Below are 18,635 nucleotides of genomic sequence, written 5' to 3'. Positions count from 1 at the left end.
CGTCGTTGGAAAAAGAAGGCGACGCGGCGTTAGTTTCCATTTCGGAGTCTTGGAAGTAGGAACCGACTTCGGAGCCAGACGTGGACATAGAACGATTTGGCAAAGATTCGGCAATAAGAATAAATTACAATGTCCCCCAACTTACCCTTGACATTGCGAGGGAATATAAAGAAAATTTTCATGCATTAGACGTTTCATACTGCACTTTTAAGTATATTTACTAGATATCTAGTTATTTTATCTCCGTTTTTGAGACTCTAATTGCGGCAAAATAACTTAAGCTAGAATTACGAAATAAAAACTTTCATCTTTTTAACATATTACATTTGTAACAGTAAAAAAAGTCAGAAAAAACATTGTAGACAAACAACTGTCCCAACGCACTGATAGAGGCTCAGATAGCTTAAAATGACGCCACTGTCAGATAAGGTCCGATATTTCCATTGCATATTTTACACGTTGTTGATTGTTATCTGACAATTTTATGTGTTCTAAATCTTACTAAGCTTACTAATGGATGGATGGATGGATGGATGGATGGATGGATGGATGGATGGATGTTTGTTAGAGTTTGCAGCCTAAACGGCTAAAGGCATCTCGATGAAATTTGGCATAGATGTAGAGGATAGTCTGTAAGAACACATAGGCTACTTGCTTTAGTTTTTTTAATCGGGCGGACTGAGTCGCGATCGAAATCTAGAAGTTCTATAATTTTAAAAGACATCGGCAAACCTCATTATATTTCAGTAAAAGATGGTTTTGTATTATGTAAATGGTACAGCCTATCAAACGTGCTTAGAAAGTAAAGAAGGTCTTCAGTCGCCGTTTCGGTGGGTTGACTGCCTTTCCAAAACCTCTTACTGTAACAATATACGAACAGTATTTTATGCACTAATGTGCGGTGCGGACTTCGTAATACAAGAAAAATAGTGTCCCGATTTTTGGCCGAGAGTATAACGATTTAAATATAGTTAACATAGTCACTTTTTTTGCAATATGTGTAACTAATAACTATAAAATTGAAAGTGTCTGTAGATTTGAATTTTGACGTTTTTCACGTGTTTTATGCGATTTTTGAGACGTTATTTAGTGAAGTGATGGGTCGATCTTTTAGAAGCGTTTTACGCACAATATGGAATGTAAAATGGCTGGTCGCGACAAAAGTTTTTCTGGTAAATAGCATTTGTTTTGTTAAACACTTCGAAACAATCTTCATTATCTATTCATCTCCACTGAGCGGCTCTTAGCCTACTCTAAGTTACTTCTAAGTTAAGTTGACAATTTTTCCTCTTTTTAACTTTTACTTACTAATATTATCAATGCAAAATTTTAGACAGATGGATGGATGTTTGTTACTAAGTATTACTTTAAAGGCTCAACCGATCTCGATGAAATTAGGCATATATACGAAGAATATAATCTGTAAGAACACAGGCTACATACTAAGTTTTTATTAATTCGCGGGAGAAAGCTAGTCTATACTATCTTCACTAACATCACAAAGAAAGATTTGTATTTTTGTATGTATTGAAATAACTCAAAAACCAATAGGTCGATTTTAAAAAATTCTTTCACCGTTTAAAAGCTACGTTATCAGTGAGTAACATGGGCTATATTTTTTATTTCACGTGGGCGAAGTCGCGAGTAAAGCTAGTGTTAAATAAATTCGATTAAAGACTTTAAGCTATATAATATTATGACGAAATAATTTGATCTCTTATTTAACCCTTTTTATAATACGAATAGGATGGAAAGGGAACGTGGATTTGACAAACGTCGATCAATGGTAGGCAACGCATTCGCTATTGCGAATATCTATGGGCAGCGGTCGCTTCGCCATTTTGGCGGATTCAGGTGGTCGCTCGTTTGCCAATTTATGATATAAAAAAAATAGTTTAAAATCCCCAAGTATCCTCATGTCGTAGACGTTCGGGATATCCTTGGTTTGCATCAAAGATATTTCACTAAAATGGGTAGGTAATAAGCGTCTTCGACTACATAAACATACAGTAGTGACTTAGCGATCGCTGAGTCAAGTTTAAATTGCTGAGTCAGCACATCGTGAATCAGCCGACTAATTGCTTTGTTGCTATTTTAGCTCTTATCAATGTTAGTGGTCAAATGTTTGTGTTTACTTGGGTAATGTAACGTAACTTGAACTTAGGCTTCGATAGTATGATAATTTAGTTAACTGGCTGTTCCCGTGCGGCTTCATCCATCATTTTATTGTTTACATTTGTCAAATTATCAATAGATATTTTCAAAATGACATGACATGACAAACCTTAGCAATCTTTCTTTCTTGATGTTGGCAGCAACTTATGGTCTCTTTCCCACATTAGGGTTTTTATCCAAAATATTTACCCTCTAAGTTTAATGGCGTGAAAATATATAGCCTAAAGCATGACGTCAGTGTAGGGCTTTTTATTAAAAAAAGAATTATTCAAAAATATGCTGTAATTGCTGACATCTTAGACAACAAAGAAGTCTGTGTTAACGCTTTATTATAATAGTATAGATTTATTGAAATTTGGAATGAAAAGAATGTATAGACGTTTCAGCCGACGAATCCGTACAGCAGTTTAGGCTACGAACTCTAACATCAATTTAAACTATCGCACTTATAATATTAGTAAGATATGTTTTGTAGAGAACTTTTAAACAATGAAAGTCTGTCTTGTTTTCAAACACGTCCGTGACAAGATGGTATTACAAAAGCTGTCCCGCCTACATCTCGGCACAGTCTTTCGTAACTGCATTACGATGCACAGTAACGTTATGTCGAAAACTAATTTGAACTTTAATGTATATGTTCCATTTAACACGATTGGATAAGATACGAAAGAGTATATTAGAGGAAGTTTGAGAGTAGCCCCAGTGGTTGAGAAAATAAGGAGTAAAAGGTTAGTGTGGTATGGGCATATTATGAGAAGGCATGAATCGCATGTAACAGGAATGTGGAGGTACATCGGTAGAGGTAGGCCTAGAAAGAGATGGATGGATTGCGTGAAAGGTAACATGATCAAGAAGGGAGTGATGACTGAGATTACGTATGATAGAGTGCTTTGGTGGACGAAAACCCGGTGCACCGACCCTACGGGAGTAGGATAAGGCAGGGGATATGATGATGAGGATGAATGTATATGTTCCATTTAAGAGCGCGCACACCTGTGACTCAACTATCGCACAACTGCTTAATCTCGTTTCGATTTCTTTGTATATATATGGTACGCACACTCGATTTTTAGTTGTGCAACAAACAGTTGAATCGGCTGCGAAACAATCGACAGTCGCACAATGGTTCAAAGCGCGCTCTAAATGTTAGTTAGTTTTTTGTTTTCAATGGGTTTCGATTATATTAGGATACACCATCTCTTATATTCTCTTGAAACAGACAAAGATAGAAGCGACAAAGCAGTCGAACTGTTAAATAACTAGAATGTTACCTTAAAAACGGGAATAAAGTTAAATACTTCGCCGCTTACAATCTGATAGATGTCAAAAGTAAGGAATTTAGAGTTTACATGGCCTTACATATTTAAATGGCGTTTCAGTATTCGGCGGTAAATTATAAGTATCCCCAATTTATACTTCTATACTATTATAATAAAGCGTAAACACACACTTCTTTGTTGCCTAAGATCTCAGCAATTACGGGATGTTTTTTAATAATTTTTTTACTTAATAAAAAGCCCTACACTTACGTCCCGCTTTAGGCTATATATTTTCACGCCATTAAACTTAGGGGGAAATATTTTGGATAAAAACCCTAATGTGAGAAAGAAACCATAAGTTGCCAACATCAAGGCAGCAATTGTCATTTGTGCATTTGAATTTTGACATTTCATGCTGATGAAGCCGCACTGGAACAGCTAGTTTTTATTAATATTGTTTAATAATTGCTAATTTCACTACTTTATTATATTGCATGTGTACATTTAAATAGTAGCGTGATTTTAAAGTATATTTTATTGTTATCAAAGGCAGTGACTGTTAACGGAACTCGTTAGAAACTTCACTGAATGCTTACGTTAGACTTCCTATTAAATTAAACCAATTAAACTTTCTTTGAAATTATCTGATGTTAATATTTGTATTAATTTTCTTTGAAAAACAATTGATAGATGAATTGTAGAGTTTGTAGAGAACGGACTATGTTCATAATTAACAAAAATGGACATAATTTACCCGACGTTTTTACGGTGTAGGAAAAACATGATACAACCTGCACATATCGGCGAAGAAATTCAAAGATATGTGTGAAGTCAACCAACCCGCACTTGGCCAGCGTGGTTGACTATGGCCTAGTCACCCCTTATTAGGGTAGGCTCCGAGCCCCTCAGTGGGGACGTATAGTGAGCTGGTGATGATGATGATGGACTATGTTCTTTGACTTAAAGCGGACGGGGACTTTGACCAAACTATCGCAGAACTGTTTGTTACGCAGCTTATTCAACTGTTTAGTTCTTCTTCATCTTTTATAGCTCTACAGTCCTTTGTGGGCCTTGGCTTGGTCTAGCAACTGTTTAGTTGTGCAACTTAAAATCGAGTAGTGAGCGCATATAAGATAATAGGAATCAAAGCGAGACAACAGTTGTGCGACAGTTTTTTTTTTATAATATGAGGTGGCAAACGAGCAAGCGGCCACCTGAATCCACCGAAATGGAAAGCGACCACTGCCCATAAACATCCGCAATTGCAGGTGCGTTGCCTACCCTAATTGACGGAAGAGGAGACGCACCTGAAGAGGACATTTCCCCTTCCTATGCGTCTCCTCCACCGTCAAATCCACTTTTCCTTTCCATCCTTTCCTAGGGAAAGGGACTAAAATTAGGCCTCCGGCACCACACTCATCAGACGAAACGCGGAATTGCTTCCCCTTCACGCTTGTTTTCTGTGTGGTCGTGGTATTACACCGGGCGTGCCGGCCCATTCGTGCGAAGATATTAAAGCGGGCTCTACCACTGTTATTAAAGCGGGTTTTAACACTGTTTAGTTTCAGATGTGCCTAAGAGATTGTTAAATATGTGTAAATACGTTCGAAATAATGGAATAATTCTCATGGATTTTGATTGATCATTAAAACCGAGTATTATTTTCCTCAACCTTTATCCTTTTTAGAATTATTCACCATGTTTACTTTAAGTATACGCTGAAAACTTGACTCATAACTTGGAATAAAACCATTTGACAATATTAGTTATTTATTTGCGCGCGGTAATTTAACACTTATATTGCTGCGTTTTAAAAAAATAATTATTTAATATAAAATATTAAAACCACATTTTACCAAAATCAATTTGTGACGTAAATTTTTCTAATTTAGTATGTGATTTAGTTATTTTTAGCAACTTTGTGTTGTCTATGTGATAATGTTAAAGTGCTAAACAAAGGTGATGAATCAAGCATGGAAAAGAAGGTTCTGTTGGGTGACGAGAGCTAAACTATCTGTATTATGGGTGCGTTTGTATATAATCATAAACTGGTTCATCCGATGATAAGTTGACAATCAGCGCCATCTATTATCAACAATCAAAATTAATTTTACGACTCAAAACATTTGTTAAAGTCATTTATTTATGAATTACTGAAACCAATTTACTAAGGGAATATTAAACCTATATTACTATATATTATGTACTTTGTAATATTACCATATTGCAAGCTCCACGCAGTTCGCTAACGGAAGACGATAACTTATCAACAAGCATCCGGCCTCTAGTCATCTTAAAAATTATTACGTACAATTCTACATGTACCTTAGATACGTTTATATGTGCAAAATACAACGTTTTTACTTCATACAACTATATTAAGTAACTCATTAACTTGTATTTCAATGTAGACCGCAATGTTTTAATAATAAACAACAACTGACAAGTAGGAAAATCCTAAACAACATATAATGACAAAAACAATGTAGTTTGTTTAAAAATAAGTTATTTTAAGCCGACCTAATAATGATATTGTTTTTAAAAATGCATTTGTTAATCGTCAACTACATTTCACTTTAATATAATAGAAATAATCCCAATACTTAAAATTCATGTAATTATTTGTCCTACTAGGCTGAGCTGGTAGCGGCAGTGAGAAGACGTGGTCGTGGCGAGTGTAGTGATGATGAGGAGGACCTGGGGCTTCCCCGCAGCCCTCCTGCCAGCCCGCCCACCGACAAAGCTGATAAGGTAAGCAGAGATCTGATGAAAATACAAATTTTAAATTTAATTTTATCTTTATAGTTTGTTACAGCGCCATCTATGTTTGACTTATGTAACTAATGCTGTTCGTACTATGTTGAACAAATTCATCAATTGAATAACAGATGGCGTTAATTTATATTATATAACAGTCTATTTTTTATCTTTTATAACCAAAGAAATAAAGATAATTGTTGATATTGATAAAATATTCGATGTCAAATCTTATGACACATATAAAATGGTATCAGTGAATATTATCGTTTCTTTGTATATTTATGTCATTGATAATTTATTGAATTGTATCAAAGAACGGATTGTTCGATAGAGATATGCATTTTCAACGCGATTAAAATGTATGCATTTTATTGAGTTTCGAAGTTTTATTTTGCAAAAAGGTCGATGTGCTTAAATAATGTCAACCGGATGCATTAACATTTCTGTCACTGCTGACCAAAGTTCAAATGAAACTAATTAATATTTTAAAATACATTTTTTTTATTTAAAAATAATACCAATAACTTCATTCCTTACATCTCTAGAAGTTCATTCCTTTTTGCGCCGCTGGCGGGAAGGGATACTTAGATCCTCGTATAAAATATCTTTTAAAAAACTGATTTATGATTTTGTACTACATATTACAGTGACAGATTTTTATTGTATTCAAATTATTACTTCAAGAATCGTGTTTCTATCTTGTCATGCATGTCACCGCAAGGGCGGATCCATCTTTGGCACTAGGGGTGGGTTACATAGATGTGGTCAAGTCAAGAGCTTGTCAAAATATGTAAATATATTTTGTCAAGCTCTTGACAAACCAGCTCAGGGGTTCATGACCCCCCCCCCTCCTTTTTTTTATAACATAAGGTGGCAAACGAGCAAGCGGCCATCCGAATCCGCCAAAATGGCGAAGCGACCGCTGCCCATAGACATCCGTAATTGCAGATGCTTTGCCCACCCTTACGTAGGAGGAGACGCACATAAAGAGGATATTTCCCCTTCCTATGCATCTCCTCCACTCTCAAATCCACTTCCCCTTCCCATCCTCCTTATGAGAAAAGGGTGGTAAGGAGTAAGGGACTTAAATTAGGCCTCCGGCACCACACTCATCAGACGAAACACGGAATTACTTCCACTTCACGCCTGTCTTCTGCGTGGTCGTGGTATTACTGGGGGAGTGCCGGCCCATTCGTGCTAAGATGTTAAAGCGGGCACTACCACTGTAAAAAATCCTGGACCCGCCGTGTGTCACCGTAAACTAAATATTGTTATTTCATAATCTTACTAGATTTATTAATGAATTCTATCTACATATGTATTTTTAAACAACTTATTTAATTGATATTGTCGCTTTAAACTCAGAGCAACACTTCTCGTCAGGACTCTGGATGCGCGCCAAATCCGCACTTCTAGTGACATTGACAGCTGTCAGCTAGGGACGTGACGTTTATACCAATAATCTAGAGTTGTGCCAATTCTATAGCACGGTACTAATTTTGTTCCTAACAGTATTTGTTTATAGTAAATCTATTGTTCGCGCGTTGTGCGTGTCCGTCGACCTCGCACCACTTTCACTGTTTCATCCTCACCGATTACCTTTGTTATGTATAAAACAATAATATAGTACTGGTTCTTGTTGGAACAAAACATTGTACCTATGAGTGCACTGTTTCAAAACTCATACAAAAACATTGTACGGTGGAACTTCGTAATTGCAATGTTTTTCAGAAAAACAATAAATTCTAAATTAAAGTTTCGTTAGAACGCTTTTAATGTGTAACAAATATTTATTCGTTTACATAAAAACTGTATTCTAAGTACTTGCTTTCGCTCTCGACACCGTCTGAATGTAATTAAATAAAAAAAAAGTAGCCTATGTGTTCTTCCAGACTACCCTCTACATCTATGCCAAATGTCATCGAGACCCGTTCAGCAGTTTAGGCTACAAACTCTAACACATCAATCTAAACTTTCGTATCTATATTGTATATTCTATACTATTATAATAAAGCGTAAACACACACTTCTTTGTTGCCTAAGATGTCTTACAGCATGTTTTTGAATAATTCTTTTTTTTTTATAAAAAGCCCTACACTTACGTCACGCTTTAGGCTATATATTTTCACGCCATTAAACTTAGGGGGTAAATATTTCGGATAAAAACCCTAATGTGGGAAAGAGACTATAAGTTGCTGCCAACATCAAGAAAGCAAGATTGTCATAGTAAGGTAATTGGTATTTTGACATTTGCAATTGAGAATTTGACAAATGCAAACAATAATTTTATAATTTCATGCGGATGAAGCCGCACGCGAACAGCTAGTCTATAATAATTGATCACATAACTAACTGAGATACATTTCACGTGATATCATTAGATAGATATCTAATTTAATGTAGAACATCATTCAAACATACACAGGATTGAATAACCGTGGGTTTATACTGTCTAAACATGTATAGAAACATGCACATCATTGTTGTCTTTTACGAAGAGAGTTAGAAAATTGACAATATACTTAAATTGTTTAAACTATCGTGAGACATAACAACATAACAGAAGGAAAACATCGTGATGCAACCTGCACATATCAGCGAAGAAATTTAAAGATATGTGTGAAGTCAACACCCCGCAGTGGGCCAGCGTGGTTGACTATGGCCTAGTCACCCCTTATTAGGGTAGGCTCCGAGCCCCTCGGTGGGGACGTATAGTGAGCTGGTGATGTGAATATTTATTTTGTATTTTCGTAACATTATATAATGTGTACTTAAACTCTATTTTACTACATTAACTTATAACATATGACGTAACTTTAAATTAACTTAGTAACGGAAGTAGGTATCTAATGTCCATCCGCAATTGCGTGTACAGACGTTGACAAATGAACTGAGTAAACAAGGATCACTTTCTTTTTGTAATTATCTCATTTCTTAAGACGAATGTTATATCATTGTCTAGTGCATATTTATGACGTATTTTTTTAACGAAATAGAAAATGTCTCTTTATGGATTGTGAACAAACGTTAACTTTGACTGTTTATAATCTAACTAGACAAGTTGTAAACCAAAGGTAAATTTTAAAATCAATATTAAAAACCAGTAACTTTATAGTTTGATATTTTAACGTTTTATAAATAGTAATGTAGCACGGAGTATGTTGACATAAAGTTTAAAGTATTACTTGCTATTGCCCGCGACTCCGTCCGCGTGCAATTAAAAAAAATAAAAGTGAGTAGCCTATGTGTTCTTCCAGACTATACTCTACATCTGTACGAAATTTCATTGAAATCCATTCAGCCGTTTTGGCTACAAACTCTAACAAACATCCATCCATCTAAACTTTCGCATTCATAATATTTGCATGATACGAGTATGATGTAAATTCTACACATGTCTATATACGAGCACGCGTCGCAATCACATGTCCATTTAAGGCTTCGCTATTAGAACTGTGGAAGACAAACATTGGCTAAAATGATCCAATGTTTGTCTTTTTTTAAAATGATAATTAACTAGTATCTCGCGAATTTGTCCACGTGAAATTAAAACATTGTAAACAAACATAGCCTATTTAAATTCAGCGATAACGTAGCTTTTAAATAGCGAAGAAATTTTTGAAATCGGCCTAGAAGTTTTTGAGTTATAATACATACAAAAATGTAAATATTCCATCTTCATAATACTAGCGTAGTTTGGAGTTTTGTGGCTTTTTTTAATTAAAAACCTAGAAGATATTATTGTCATTCGATGAACATAATTTATTTATTGTCTTGTAATGGACCATAATAATATTTTAACATAGTAAATTTTAATACAAAACAAATAGAAAACTTAACGTTAAGTGTGTAAAAAATGTCATATACACTTGTGATAAAAATGTAAGATGTTGGCTATTGGACGAACTTGTTGGTCCAACGTAAGCGCATTTTGCTCTCCACTCCAGTTGGTGCCCGATGTTTGTTGGGAAAGCACGTGTCGAATAAAAAAATCTTGTAAAATCGCGCGCGTAAATTAAAAAAAAACATAGTTAATTGTATTTTTAAATTATAGCGTTTTAGTTCTTTTTCTGTTGAAATAATACGTTGTTTACTGTGATAAAATATTCAAGATAATTTTTAAATTCTGTGTAGAAAGTTTTGTGTTTATTGTGTTGTGATTGACTGTATGGGAATCTATTGTTTTAACAACAATTATATTTTTATTTAATTTTCTTTTTATTGTATGTGAGTTTATATGGCTTTTTTTTTAGTTTTTCAAAACACTCAAAATATTGAGTTTATTTAGTCGACGTAAATTTTGGTGTAATTTATATTAATTGCTTGCTGGATCATTTTAGGCTGTTATTTTTACTGTTAATTATTTTTTACTATCATTGTATAGAAACATGAGGCTGTGTAAAGTTTACTAGTTTCGATGATTGTAGAAAGTTCGAGGTCAAGGTCAAGAGAAGCTCTCTAGAGAAATACAGCTTTGTAATTCACTTGAGTAAGAAATTGATTCACTTTATATTTATCCGGCACCACACTCGTCAGACGAAACGCGGAATTGCTTCCACTTCACGTCTGTTTTCTGTGTACTCGTGGTATTACACCGGGCGAGCCGAGCCATTCGTGCAAAGATGTTAAAGCGGGCTCTACCACTGTTAAAATCATTATCTCTGGAATTATTTTGACTCTTAAACCGTTTTGGTGAGAGGTAAAGTAGCGGCACAACACTAGATTGTTGGCATAACGTGCTGTCCCTATGACATCTATCAAGCTAAAATTAAGAACCACTCAACTCACGTTTTTATCCTCCGGTGAATGAACCGACTAGTCAGACCCTTCGGGGGTCCATCTTCAGGGCGACTATTAGCTTATGTTCGCGGTTACGTCGTGCCTCGCACTGCAGTGTGCAAAGCTTACTATTGCCCTGAAGAAGGACCCCCAAGGGTCTGAAACTAGTCGGTGCCGTCACCAGAGGATAAAAGCGTAAGTTGGGCCGTTTTTAATTTTCGTTTAAAGTAATGTTAAACGATAGTTTAAACGGCATCTGTCAATGTCAATCAGAAGTACGAAGTAAGCGCGCCAATTGACGGAACATCGAAGTATAATTAAGTTGTTACAATTATCATCATCATCATCATCACCAGCTCACTATACGTCCCCACCGAGGGGCTCGGAGCCTACTCTAAAGTAAGGGGTGACAAGGCCATAGTCAACCACGCTGGCCAAGTGCGGGTTGGTTGACTTTACACATATCTTGGAATTTCTTCGCCGATATGTGCAGGTTGCATCACGATGTTTTCCTTCACCGTAAGAACGTCGGGTAAATTATGTACGTATGAAAATTCGAAAAATCGAAATTCACATTGGTACAGCGGGATTCGAACCCAAGACTTGATTTTCTAAAAGTACATACATCCATCGATACTATCGCATTTAACATTGTATGATTATTAACAAGTAGACAGTATCTTTAATGCATCATTGAATGAACGAATACGCAGACGAAAGATAACGGTATACAAGTTGTAAAATGTTTCGTAATTCGTTATAACTCGTTAGGAATCACGCGTTCGTTACACAGACCGCCTCATTAAGATAACGTACGGAAAGTTGCTTCAAACCTGTTCCATGAAATCTCGTATTAATGTTGAAGGCTTTATACGAAAAGTTTTTGGAGAAAATGCTTTCAAATTGTTTCGGAGAGAAAATTTGTTGTTTTATCTTGAATGATTTAATCGTATGTGTTCTACAATATTTAAATATACATAACTAGCTGTTGCTTGCGACTTCGTCTACGTGGAATTGAAAATTGTAAAAAAACAAAGCTATGTTACTCTGTGATAACGTAGCTTTTTAATGGTGAAAGAATGGTGAGTTATTTTAATACATACAAAAATTGAAAAAAACTTCCCTCTTTATAATATTCGTAGAGTATAGCGAACGGAGTCGCGGGCGAAAACTGGTAGAGTTATAATGTTTACATCAATCCACTTTACGTGATAGTAAATAGTTTAATCTCTTTTGATTATAGCAAAAAGATTATTTTAAATCTGATTTGTAGTTTCCGTGATACACTCAAAGATCGCAACTTTACATAAATAGCACTAATACAAGTGAATCCTTATTATAAAATAATAGATTAAATATATAAATAAGTAATAGGAAGCACTTGTAATGTTGGCAATAGGTTTAGTGACGTCACGACATTTTAATCTGTTTAGTTCTTAAGATGTAATCTATGAGGTGTGTAATCCAATAAGTTAGAAAAGGACAAGTAGATTTGAATAACAGCGGGGGCACACTTGAAAACTGTCGCGCGACTGTGTGCGATTGTAGATTGTTTCGCTGCCAATTCAACTGTTCAGTTGCACAACTTAAAATCGAATAGTGTGTGCATCTACACAGGTCATAGGAATCAAAGCGACGTTTTTTAAATTTGACCATCGCTGTATGAATGTTAAGATTGATGGCTACAAAGGTAGAGGAAGACCGAAGAAAATATGGATGGATTGTGTGAAAGAGGATATGCTTAAGAGAGGAGTGGATTCAGATATGACGGCTGATAGAGATGTATGGAGCACATACTGTGCCGACCCTCCGTAAGGGATAAGGGCAAGTGGTTTTATGTTTTACCGTAAATATCACACTGTTTTCGGTATAAGTACTTAGTTGATTATTTATTAGTGAAGATTAAATTTCGCCTACGCATAGTGTTTCGCTTTGTTACGGTATAAAAGGGTTGACGTAGTTAAACATAAATGTATTTGAAATACTAGCTTCCGCCCGCTAATCCGTCCACCTGGAATTAAAAATACAAAAACAAAAGTGAGTAGCCTATGTGTTCTTCCAGACTATCATCTACATCTATACCAAATTTCATCGAAATCCTTTCAGCAGTTTAGGCTACAAACTCTAACAAACATCCATATAAACTTTCGTATTTATAATGTTAGTAAGATTGTCTAACTTTTTTACAGTAAAGCTTGTAGTCTTACCAAAAACATCAGTCAATCTATAACTTATAAAACATTAAATTGAGACGTATTACTTAGACCTTAAAGACTATTTTCGTTAAACTTTTATAAATAAACCAGTATTTTAAAAACGATTTTGTTAGGTGATGTAGTCTATGGATGGTTAACTTAGTGCTTATTCAAGTGACTATACCTTCCTAACAAATGTTAATAAATGAGAATGTAAGGAGTAAAAGGTTAGCATGGTATGGGCATGTTATGAGGAGGGATGAATCGCGTTACAAGGAGAACGTTAGTTATGAGTGTGGTACATCGGTAGAGGTAGACATAGAAAGAGATGGATGTATTGCGTGAAAGGTGACATGATGAAGGGAATGATGACAGAGGACAGAAACCTGTTGGGCCACTACGGGAGTAGGATAAAGAGAATGATGATGATGATGAAATCCGAACATTTGTCTCAATAACATTTTTAACGTATTTAAAATTAGAAATGTTTACTTGTAACGCATTTAATTCTAGACAACACGTTCCTTTCATCACATTTTACTACTCATATAGCGTTTATTAACCGTTTCGACACTAAATTGTAACAATTACATTAATAACTATTGTATATCACAAGATATAAGCACGAATATTACGCAAACAGCCTTGCGTTTTACCAATGCCAATACGTTCGCCTAGCGTGATAATCGCTCATACTTTAGGGATTGCTAGTGTTGGACAAGCCTTATCGATATTGTCTATACTAATACAGAGGAAAAATTTGTTTGATTGTAATGAAATAACTCAAAAATTACTGGGCCGATTTCATAAATTCTTTCACTATTAAAAAGCTACGTTGTCAGTGAGTAATATAGGCTATGTTTTATATTATTTTTTTAATTTGACGCGGACGGAGTTGCAGGCGAAAGTTAGTCCAAAATGTAATAGTGAAAATACTCTAAAATTGAAGAATCGTTGTTGTAGTGACGGTTCAAAGAGTAAATTAGCATTTTGAGACGAAATATATTTTCTGCATCTCAATCGCATAACAGAGGCAACCGACATTTAGTTTATTCAAGCGATTGCCTTAAAACTAAATAAGTTTGAAATTGCTTACTTTATAAAATGTAAAAATATTGTTTTGAATTTCTTAAGAATTTTTAAAACGTATAGATGTAACTCACTATTGTCAGCCATTTTATATAAGATCGTAGTTAAAGATTGGGTAATTTTTCAATGTAAAATTAAAACCGCTGAGAATATTCTTCATATCTCCTCTAAATTAATTATTTTATTAACTTTCACTGCATTATGCAACTATTTTTTTGAAAAATTAAATGATAAATAGCACTTTTTATATTTGTTATCGATATCGATATTTCAAATCGGTACATCACTGGTACATCGGTACACACCGTTTCGTTGTGCAACTTTAGTAAGAAACAAGCGAATGGCGCGAAATAATCCTTGGTTTTGGTCGAGCCTTCAATAATTTATAACCGTCTTAATTAACAACGTAACATCCTCCAGTTACATGTAGAATGTTAATGATTTTACTTTTCTGTGGGTATTCAAGACTGTTGTATTTAAGGCCAATAACTGGCAGTTAACATGCCATCTACAGGCATGTGTAGGCGCTAGTTTAAACTCCATTTCTAGGCTAGTAAGTACCTACGATACAATCTTGTTAAAGCTTCATGCTAGTAAATTGAAGGGCCATGACACTTGCATCTCAGCTCATACGATCTTGTTGACTGATTTTATATGTGAACGCATTGAGGTAATCGCTAGCATCAGACATGATTTACTGGCATGTATTTCCGCCTTAAAAATTTAAAAAAAGCCGGCGAATTTTTACAACAAATATTACAGTTGTCTTCCAATATTAAACTATATTGCGAAAAATGAAATTTCAATATCGGTCCACAAATGCTGGAGATATGCCGTAACATAAAAAATATAGAAATGAGTTAAGTTCCTCCTTTTTTAAATTTCAAACACAATAAAGATAAAGCCATATTTTTTGTGTCCTATAACCTACCTGGTAGATTATGCCCAAAATGTAAAGATGATTCCTTATGATGGTTTAATCCATATAATCCTGAATTATCCAAAATCGTTATCCGGCTCGAAGGACCATGTTTTAGTGAAAAATAACGAATAATCCAGAAATTATAAAATTTAATACGTGAGAACCATTTTTAATAGAAAAGCAAGTTGACAAGTGACATTAGTTTCTTCTTTTAAATATATATTCTTTTTAATCATAAACAGTATGTGTTAACTTATTGCAGTTAAATCGTAACAGTTAACTGCGAGACAATTGAACCGTGGAAAGTATAGAAAGCGTATAGCATACGTCCATTATATTCTGATCTCTCAACCCATACATGCACAAGAGAATTGTAGGTTTACGTTAAATAGATGTGTCGATTTTCTATCTCCATGTTTGTAATTCGAGGTCAAAGTGTTGCGATTTTAAGGGATTTTCAAATACATTTCGCAAATGAGATAGAATATTCCATTTGAAAAGGATAGCAATACTTTTTGAAATGGTTGTCCTGTTTTTACGTGTGTTTTGCACCAACACAGAAGTTTCTCTTTATAATATTGAATTGTAAACCACATAGAAACTTGTCTGCGTTAATTCCCTCGAATTCCTTCATTAATTAGTCTTCTTAAGTTTCTATGAAAAAAAAAATCGTCCTTAGAAACACGACCAATATCTGTATTGGCGCGGATTTTAGTCAAATCAGGAACTATTCCTATTATAAAATGCAATGGAATTAAAAATAAAACAAAAACAAGTAGCCAATGTGTTCTTTCACACTTTAATCTATATCTGTGCCATCATCGACATCCGTTCAATTTAGGCGGGAAACTCTAACATCCATCTAAACTTTCGCATTTATGTTAGTAAGAATCGACCATAGATTATAGAGTGAAAACTCTGGAAATGAATATTAATTAATAATTAGTAGACGCTGAATACGAACCCAATAGATAACAGTTTTATGATTAAAGTTTTAAATAAAAAGTTTTCTCTTACTTTCTTCGATATTTGAATAGGCAAAGATATCTCATAGTATTTTCCGACTTTAATTTCAAATCCCGTAAAGATTAAATCATTTATGGTTAACTTATATTTTATCGAGATATTACGCCATTCGAAATTAGGTTATCTGTACTTCTGTACTAATATAATGAAGCGTAAACACATACAACTTTGTTGTCTAAGATGTCAGCAATTACAGCATATTTTTGAATAATTCTTTTTTTTATAAAAAGCCCTACTCTTACGTCACGCTTTAGGCTATATATTTTCACGCTATTAAACTTATTAGATAAAAACCCTAATGTGGGAAAGCGACCATAACTTGGTAACATCAAGTAAGATTTGAATTTATTGAAAAATCGACAAATATAAACAGTAAAATAAAGTTTTTATAATTTCACGATGAAGCCGCACTGGAACAGCTAGTAGTGTATTTGTTGCCATAATAAACTACATCAATTTATTTGTATACTTTGTATTTTACAATACTTCATTAACAACTATTATAAAGTAATTTGAACATAAAGTTAGTAATAAATTATTATCGATTAATAGCCACTTATAAAACAATACACTATCAGTAAAACCATTATTATGGTCTTTATAATTTGTTTGTACTCTGTAATTACTGATTGGACAAAGTAATCTTTTCACGAGCATTTATTTGGTGGTGAGTTTGCTCGCCGGAGGCCGAATTTAGTCCTCTAACCAGGTATAGATTTAACTCTTACTAACTGACTAGGACTAAATTGCTTCTTTATTTTTAACTAGCTTTTCCCGTGCGATTTCATCAGCATAAAATTATTTTATTGTTTACATTTGTCAAATTATCAATTGCAAATGTCAAAATGACATGACATGACAAAACTTGACAATCTTGCTTCCTTAATGTTGGCAGCAACTTATGGTGTCTTTCCCACATTGAGGTTTTTTTCCGAAATATTAACCCCCTAAGCTTAATGGCGTGAAATATATAGTCTGAAGCGTAAGTGTAGGGCTTTTTAAAAAAATAATTTTTCAAAAATATGCTGTAATTGCTGACATTTTAGAAAACAAAGGAGTGTGTGTTTACGCTTTATTATAATAGTATGGATTCCACACTATTGGAGTCGCGGGCGAAAGCTAGATTGTCTCTATAAAGTGTGAATAAGAAGAATAAATATATCATTTTGTTTACGTATTTCCGCAGTAACCTGTGGTAAATAGTTACGTATAGTACAAACAATACAGCAGACACATCCGGCGGATCCCGTCAGATCGATTACTGTCCACCCCACTTCCGCTTTCTACCGGCAGCCGACACCCGCACCGCAGTTTTTTACACGAGTACAGTTTATAGAAAGAGCAGTAATGCTAACAAACCGAGACAAAATTCTCTAGACTATCAGTTTTCAGATAACTTAGCGGTTCTGAAAAGCATGAGATTTTGTGCTCAATACAATGCGAGACGTAATCGAATAGGGAAGAGCACTGTAATCCCTGTTGTTGACTGGACTGGCAAGATATTTCAGAAGAGTATAGCAAAACAATACTAAAAATATGGGACTTCAGATATGTCACATATTTTGTGAAATTGACTTTATTAGTACATCTAGGGCTTTAGCAGATCGTCCTTTTATGATAGTGTTTAAAAAAATTGTCTACTGTAATATTTACTGGTCTGTTCTGCCCTCGTGTGAAACGGCATTAGAAAACTGCGCAGTACAATTTAACAATCGTCCGCCATTTTCCATTTGTATTGCACAATGTTGTTCATTGTTTGGCTTCTATGTTATGATATATTTTGATTTTATACCAGATTATAGTAATTCAGAGTAAAACAGCAATAAAATAGACGTTTCTTGGAATATCATATTAGAACCCTTTATCATACTAATATGCGAAAGTTTAGATGGATGGATGTTTGTTAGAGTTTGTAGTCTAAATGGCTGAACGGATTACGATAAAATGTGTACGATAGATGTAGAGCCTGGTAGAACATATAGGCTATTGCATTGGTTTTATTAATTCTGCGCGGACTAGTAGCTACGGAAGCTAGTAGTTTTTATTTTTTTAACAAACTTTTTCTGTAAAATTTTTCGTTACCTTTATTATGGTTTTTATATGCTGTTTCAATCAATCGTATCTTCTATCTGCCATTGTTGTCGTAAATGCATTCGAATTTAAAATTCCGACAAGATAAAGTCAATTTCCCTTTGGAAATTTTATTACAAGCAATTTATTATGTAATATACGTATTACAAAATAACAATCCGAGCTCCCTTTGAATTAATGATTTCTGTAAAGCCTTTGACAAGTAATTGCTTACGTGACAGACATATCGTGTAGTTTAACTTAAATGATAAACAAAACCGACTTCCAAACAAAATACACGAAAAACAAAACAAAATGCACTAAAAACAAAACAAAATACACCAAAAACAAAATATTCTC

The 18,635-nt window shown here is 34.5% G+C and overlaps 1 protein-coding gene across 3 annotated transcripts in view; it reads left to right on the top strand.

The window, feature by feature from the left end:
- Positions 1–18,635, top strand: part of LOC106108275 — a 96,397-nt gene that overhangs the window by 65,503 nt on the left and 12,259 nt on the right. Inside the window, exons 2-3 of one of the 3 annotated variants that reach the window (XM_013289388.1) lie at positions 5,339–5,459; positions 6,069–6,185. In XM_013289388.1, coding sequence (XP_013144842.1) covers positions 5,397–5,459; positions 6,069–6,185 — 180 coding nt within the window. In that variant the 5' untranslated portion in view covers positions 5,339–5,396. Of the gene's footprint in view, positions 1–5,326; positions 5,460–6,068; positions 6,186–18,635 lie in introns of those variants that run through there. The other 2 variants (XM_013289389.1, XM_013289387.1) reach the window with 2 other exon arrangements.

The sequence above is a fragment of the Papilio polytes genome, unplaced genomic scaffold, assembly GCF_000836215.1.
Source record: "Papilio polytes unplaced genomic scaffold, Ppol_1.0 DF821733.1, whole genome shotgun sequence".
Lineage (NCBI taxonomy): Eukaryota > Metazoa > Arthropoda > Insecta > Lepidoptera > Papilionidae > Papilio > Papilio polytes.
The sequence above is the reverse complement of the archived record's forward strand: the minus strand, read 5'-3'. Positions and strand labels throughout refer to the sequence as shown.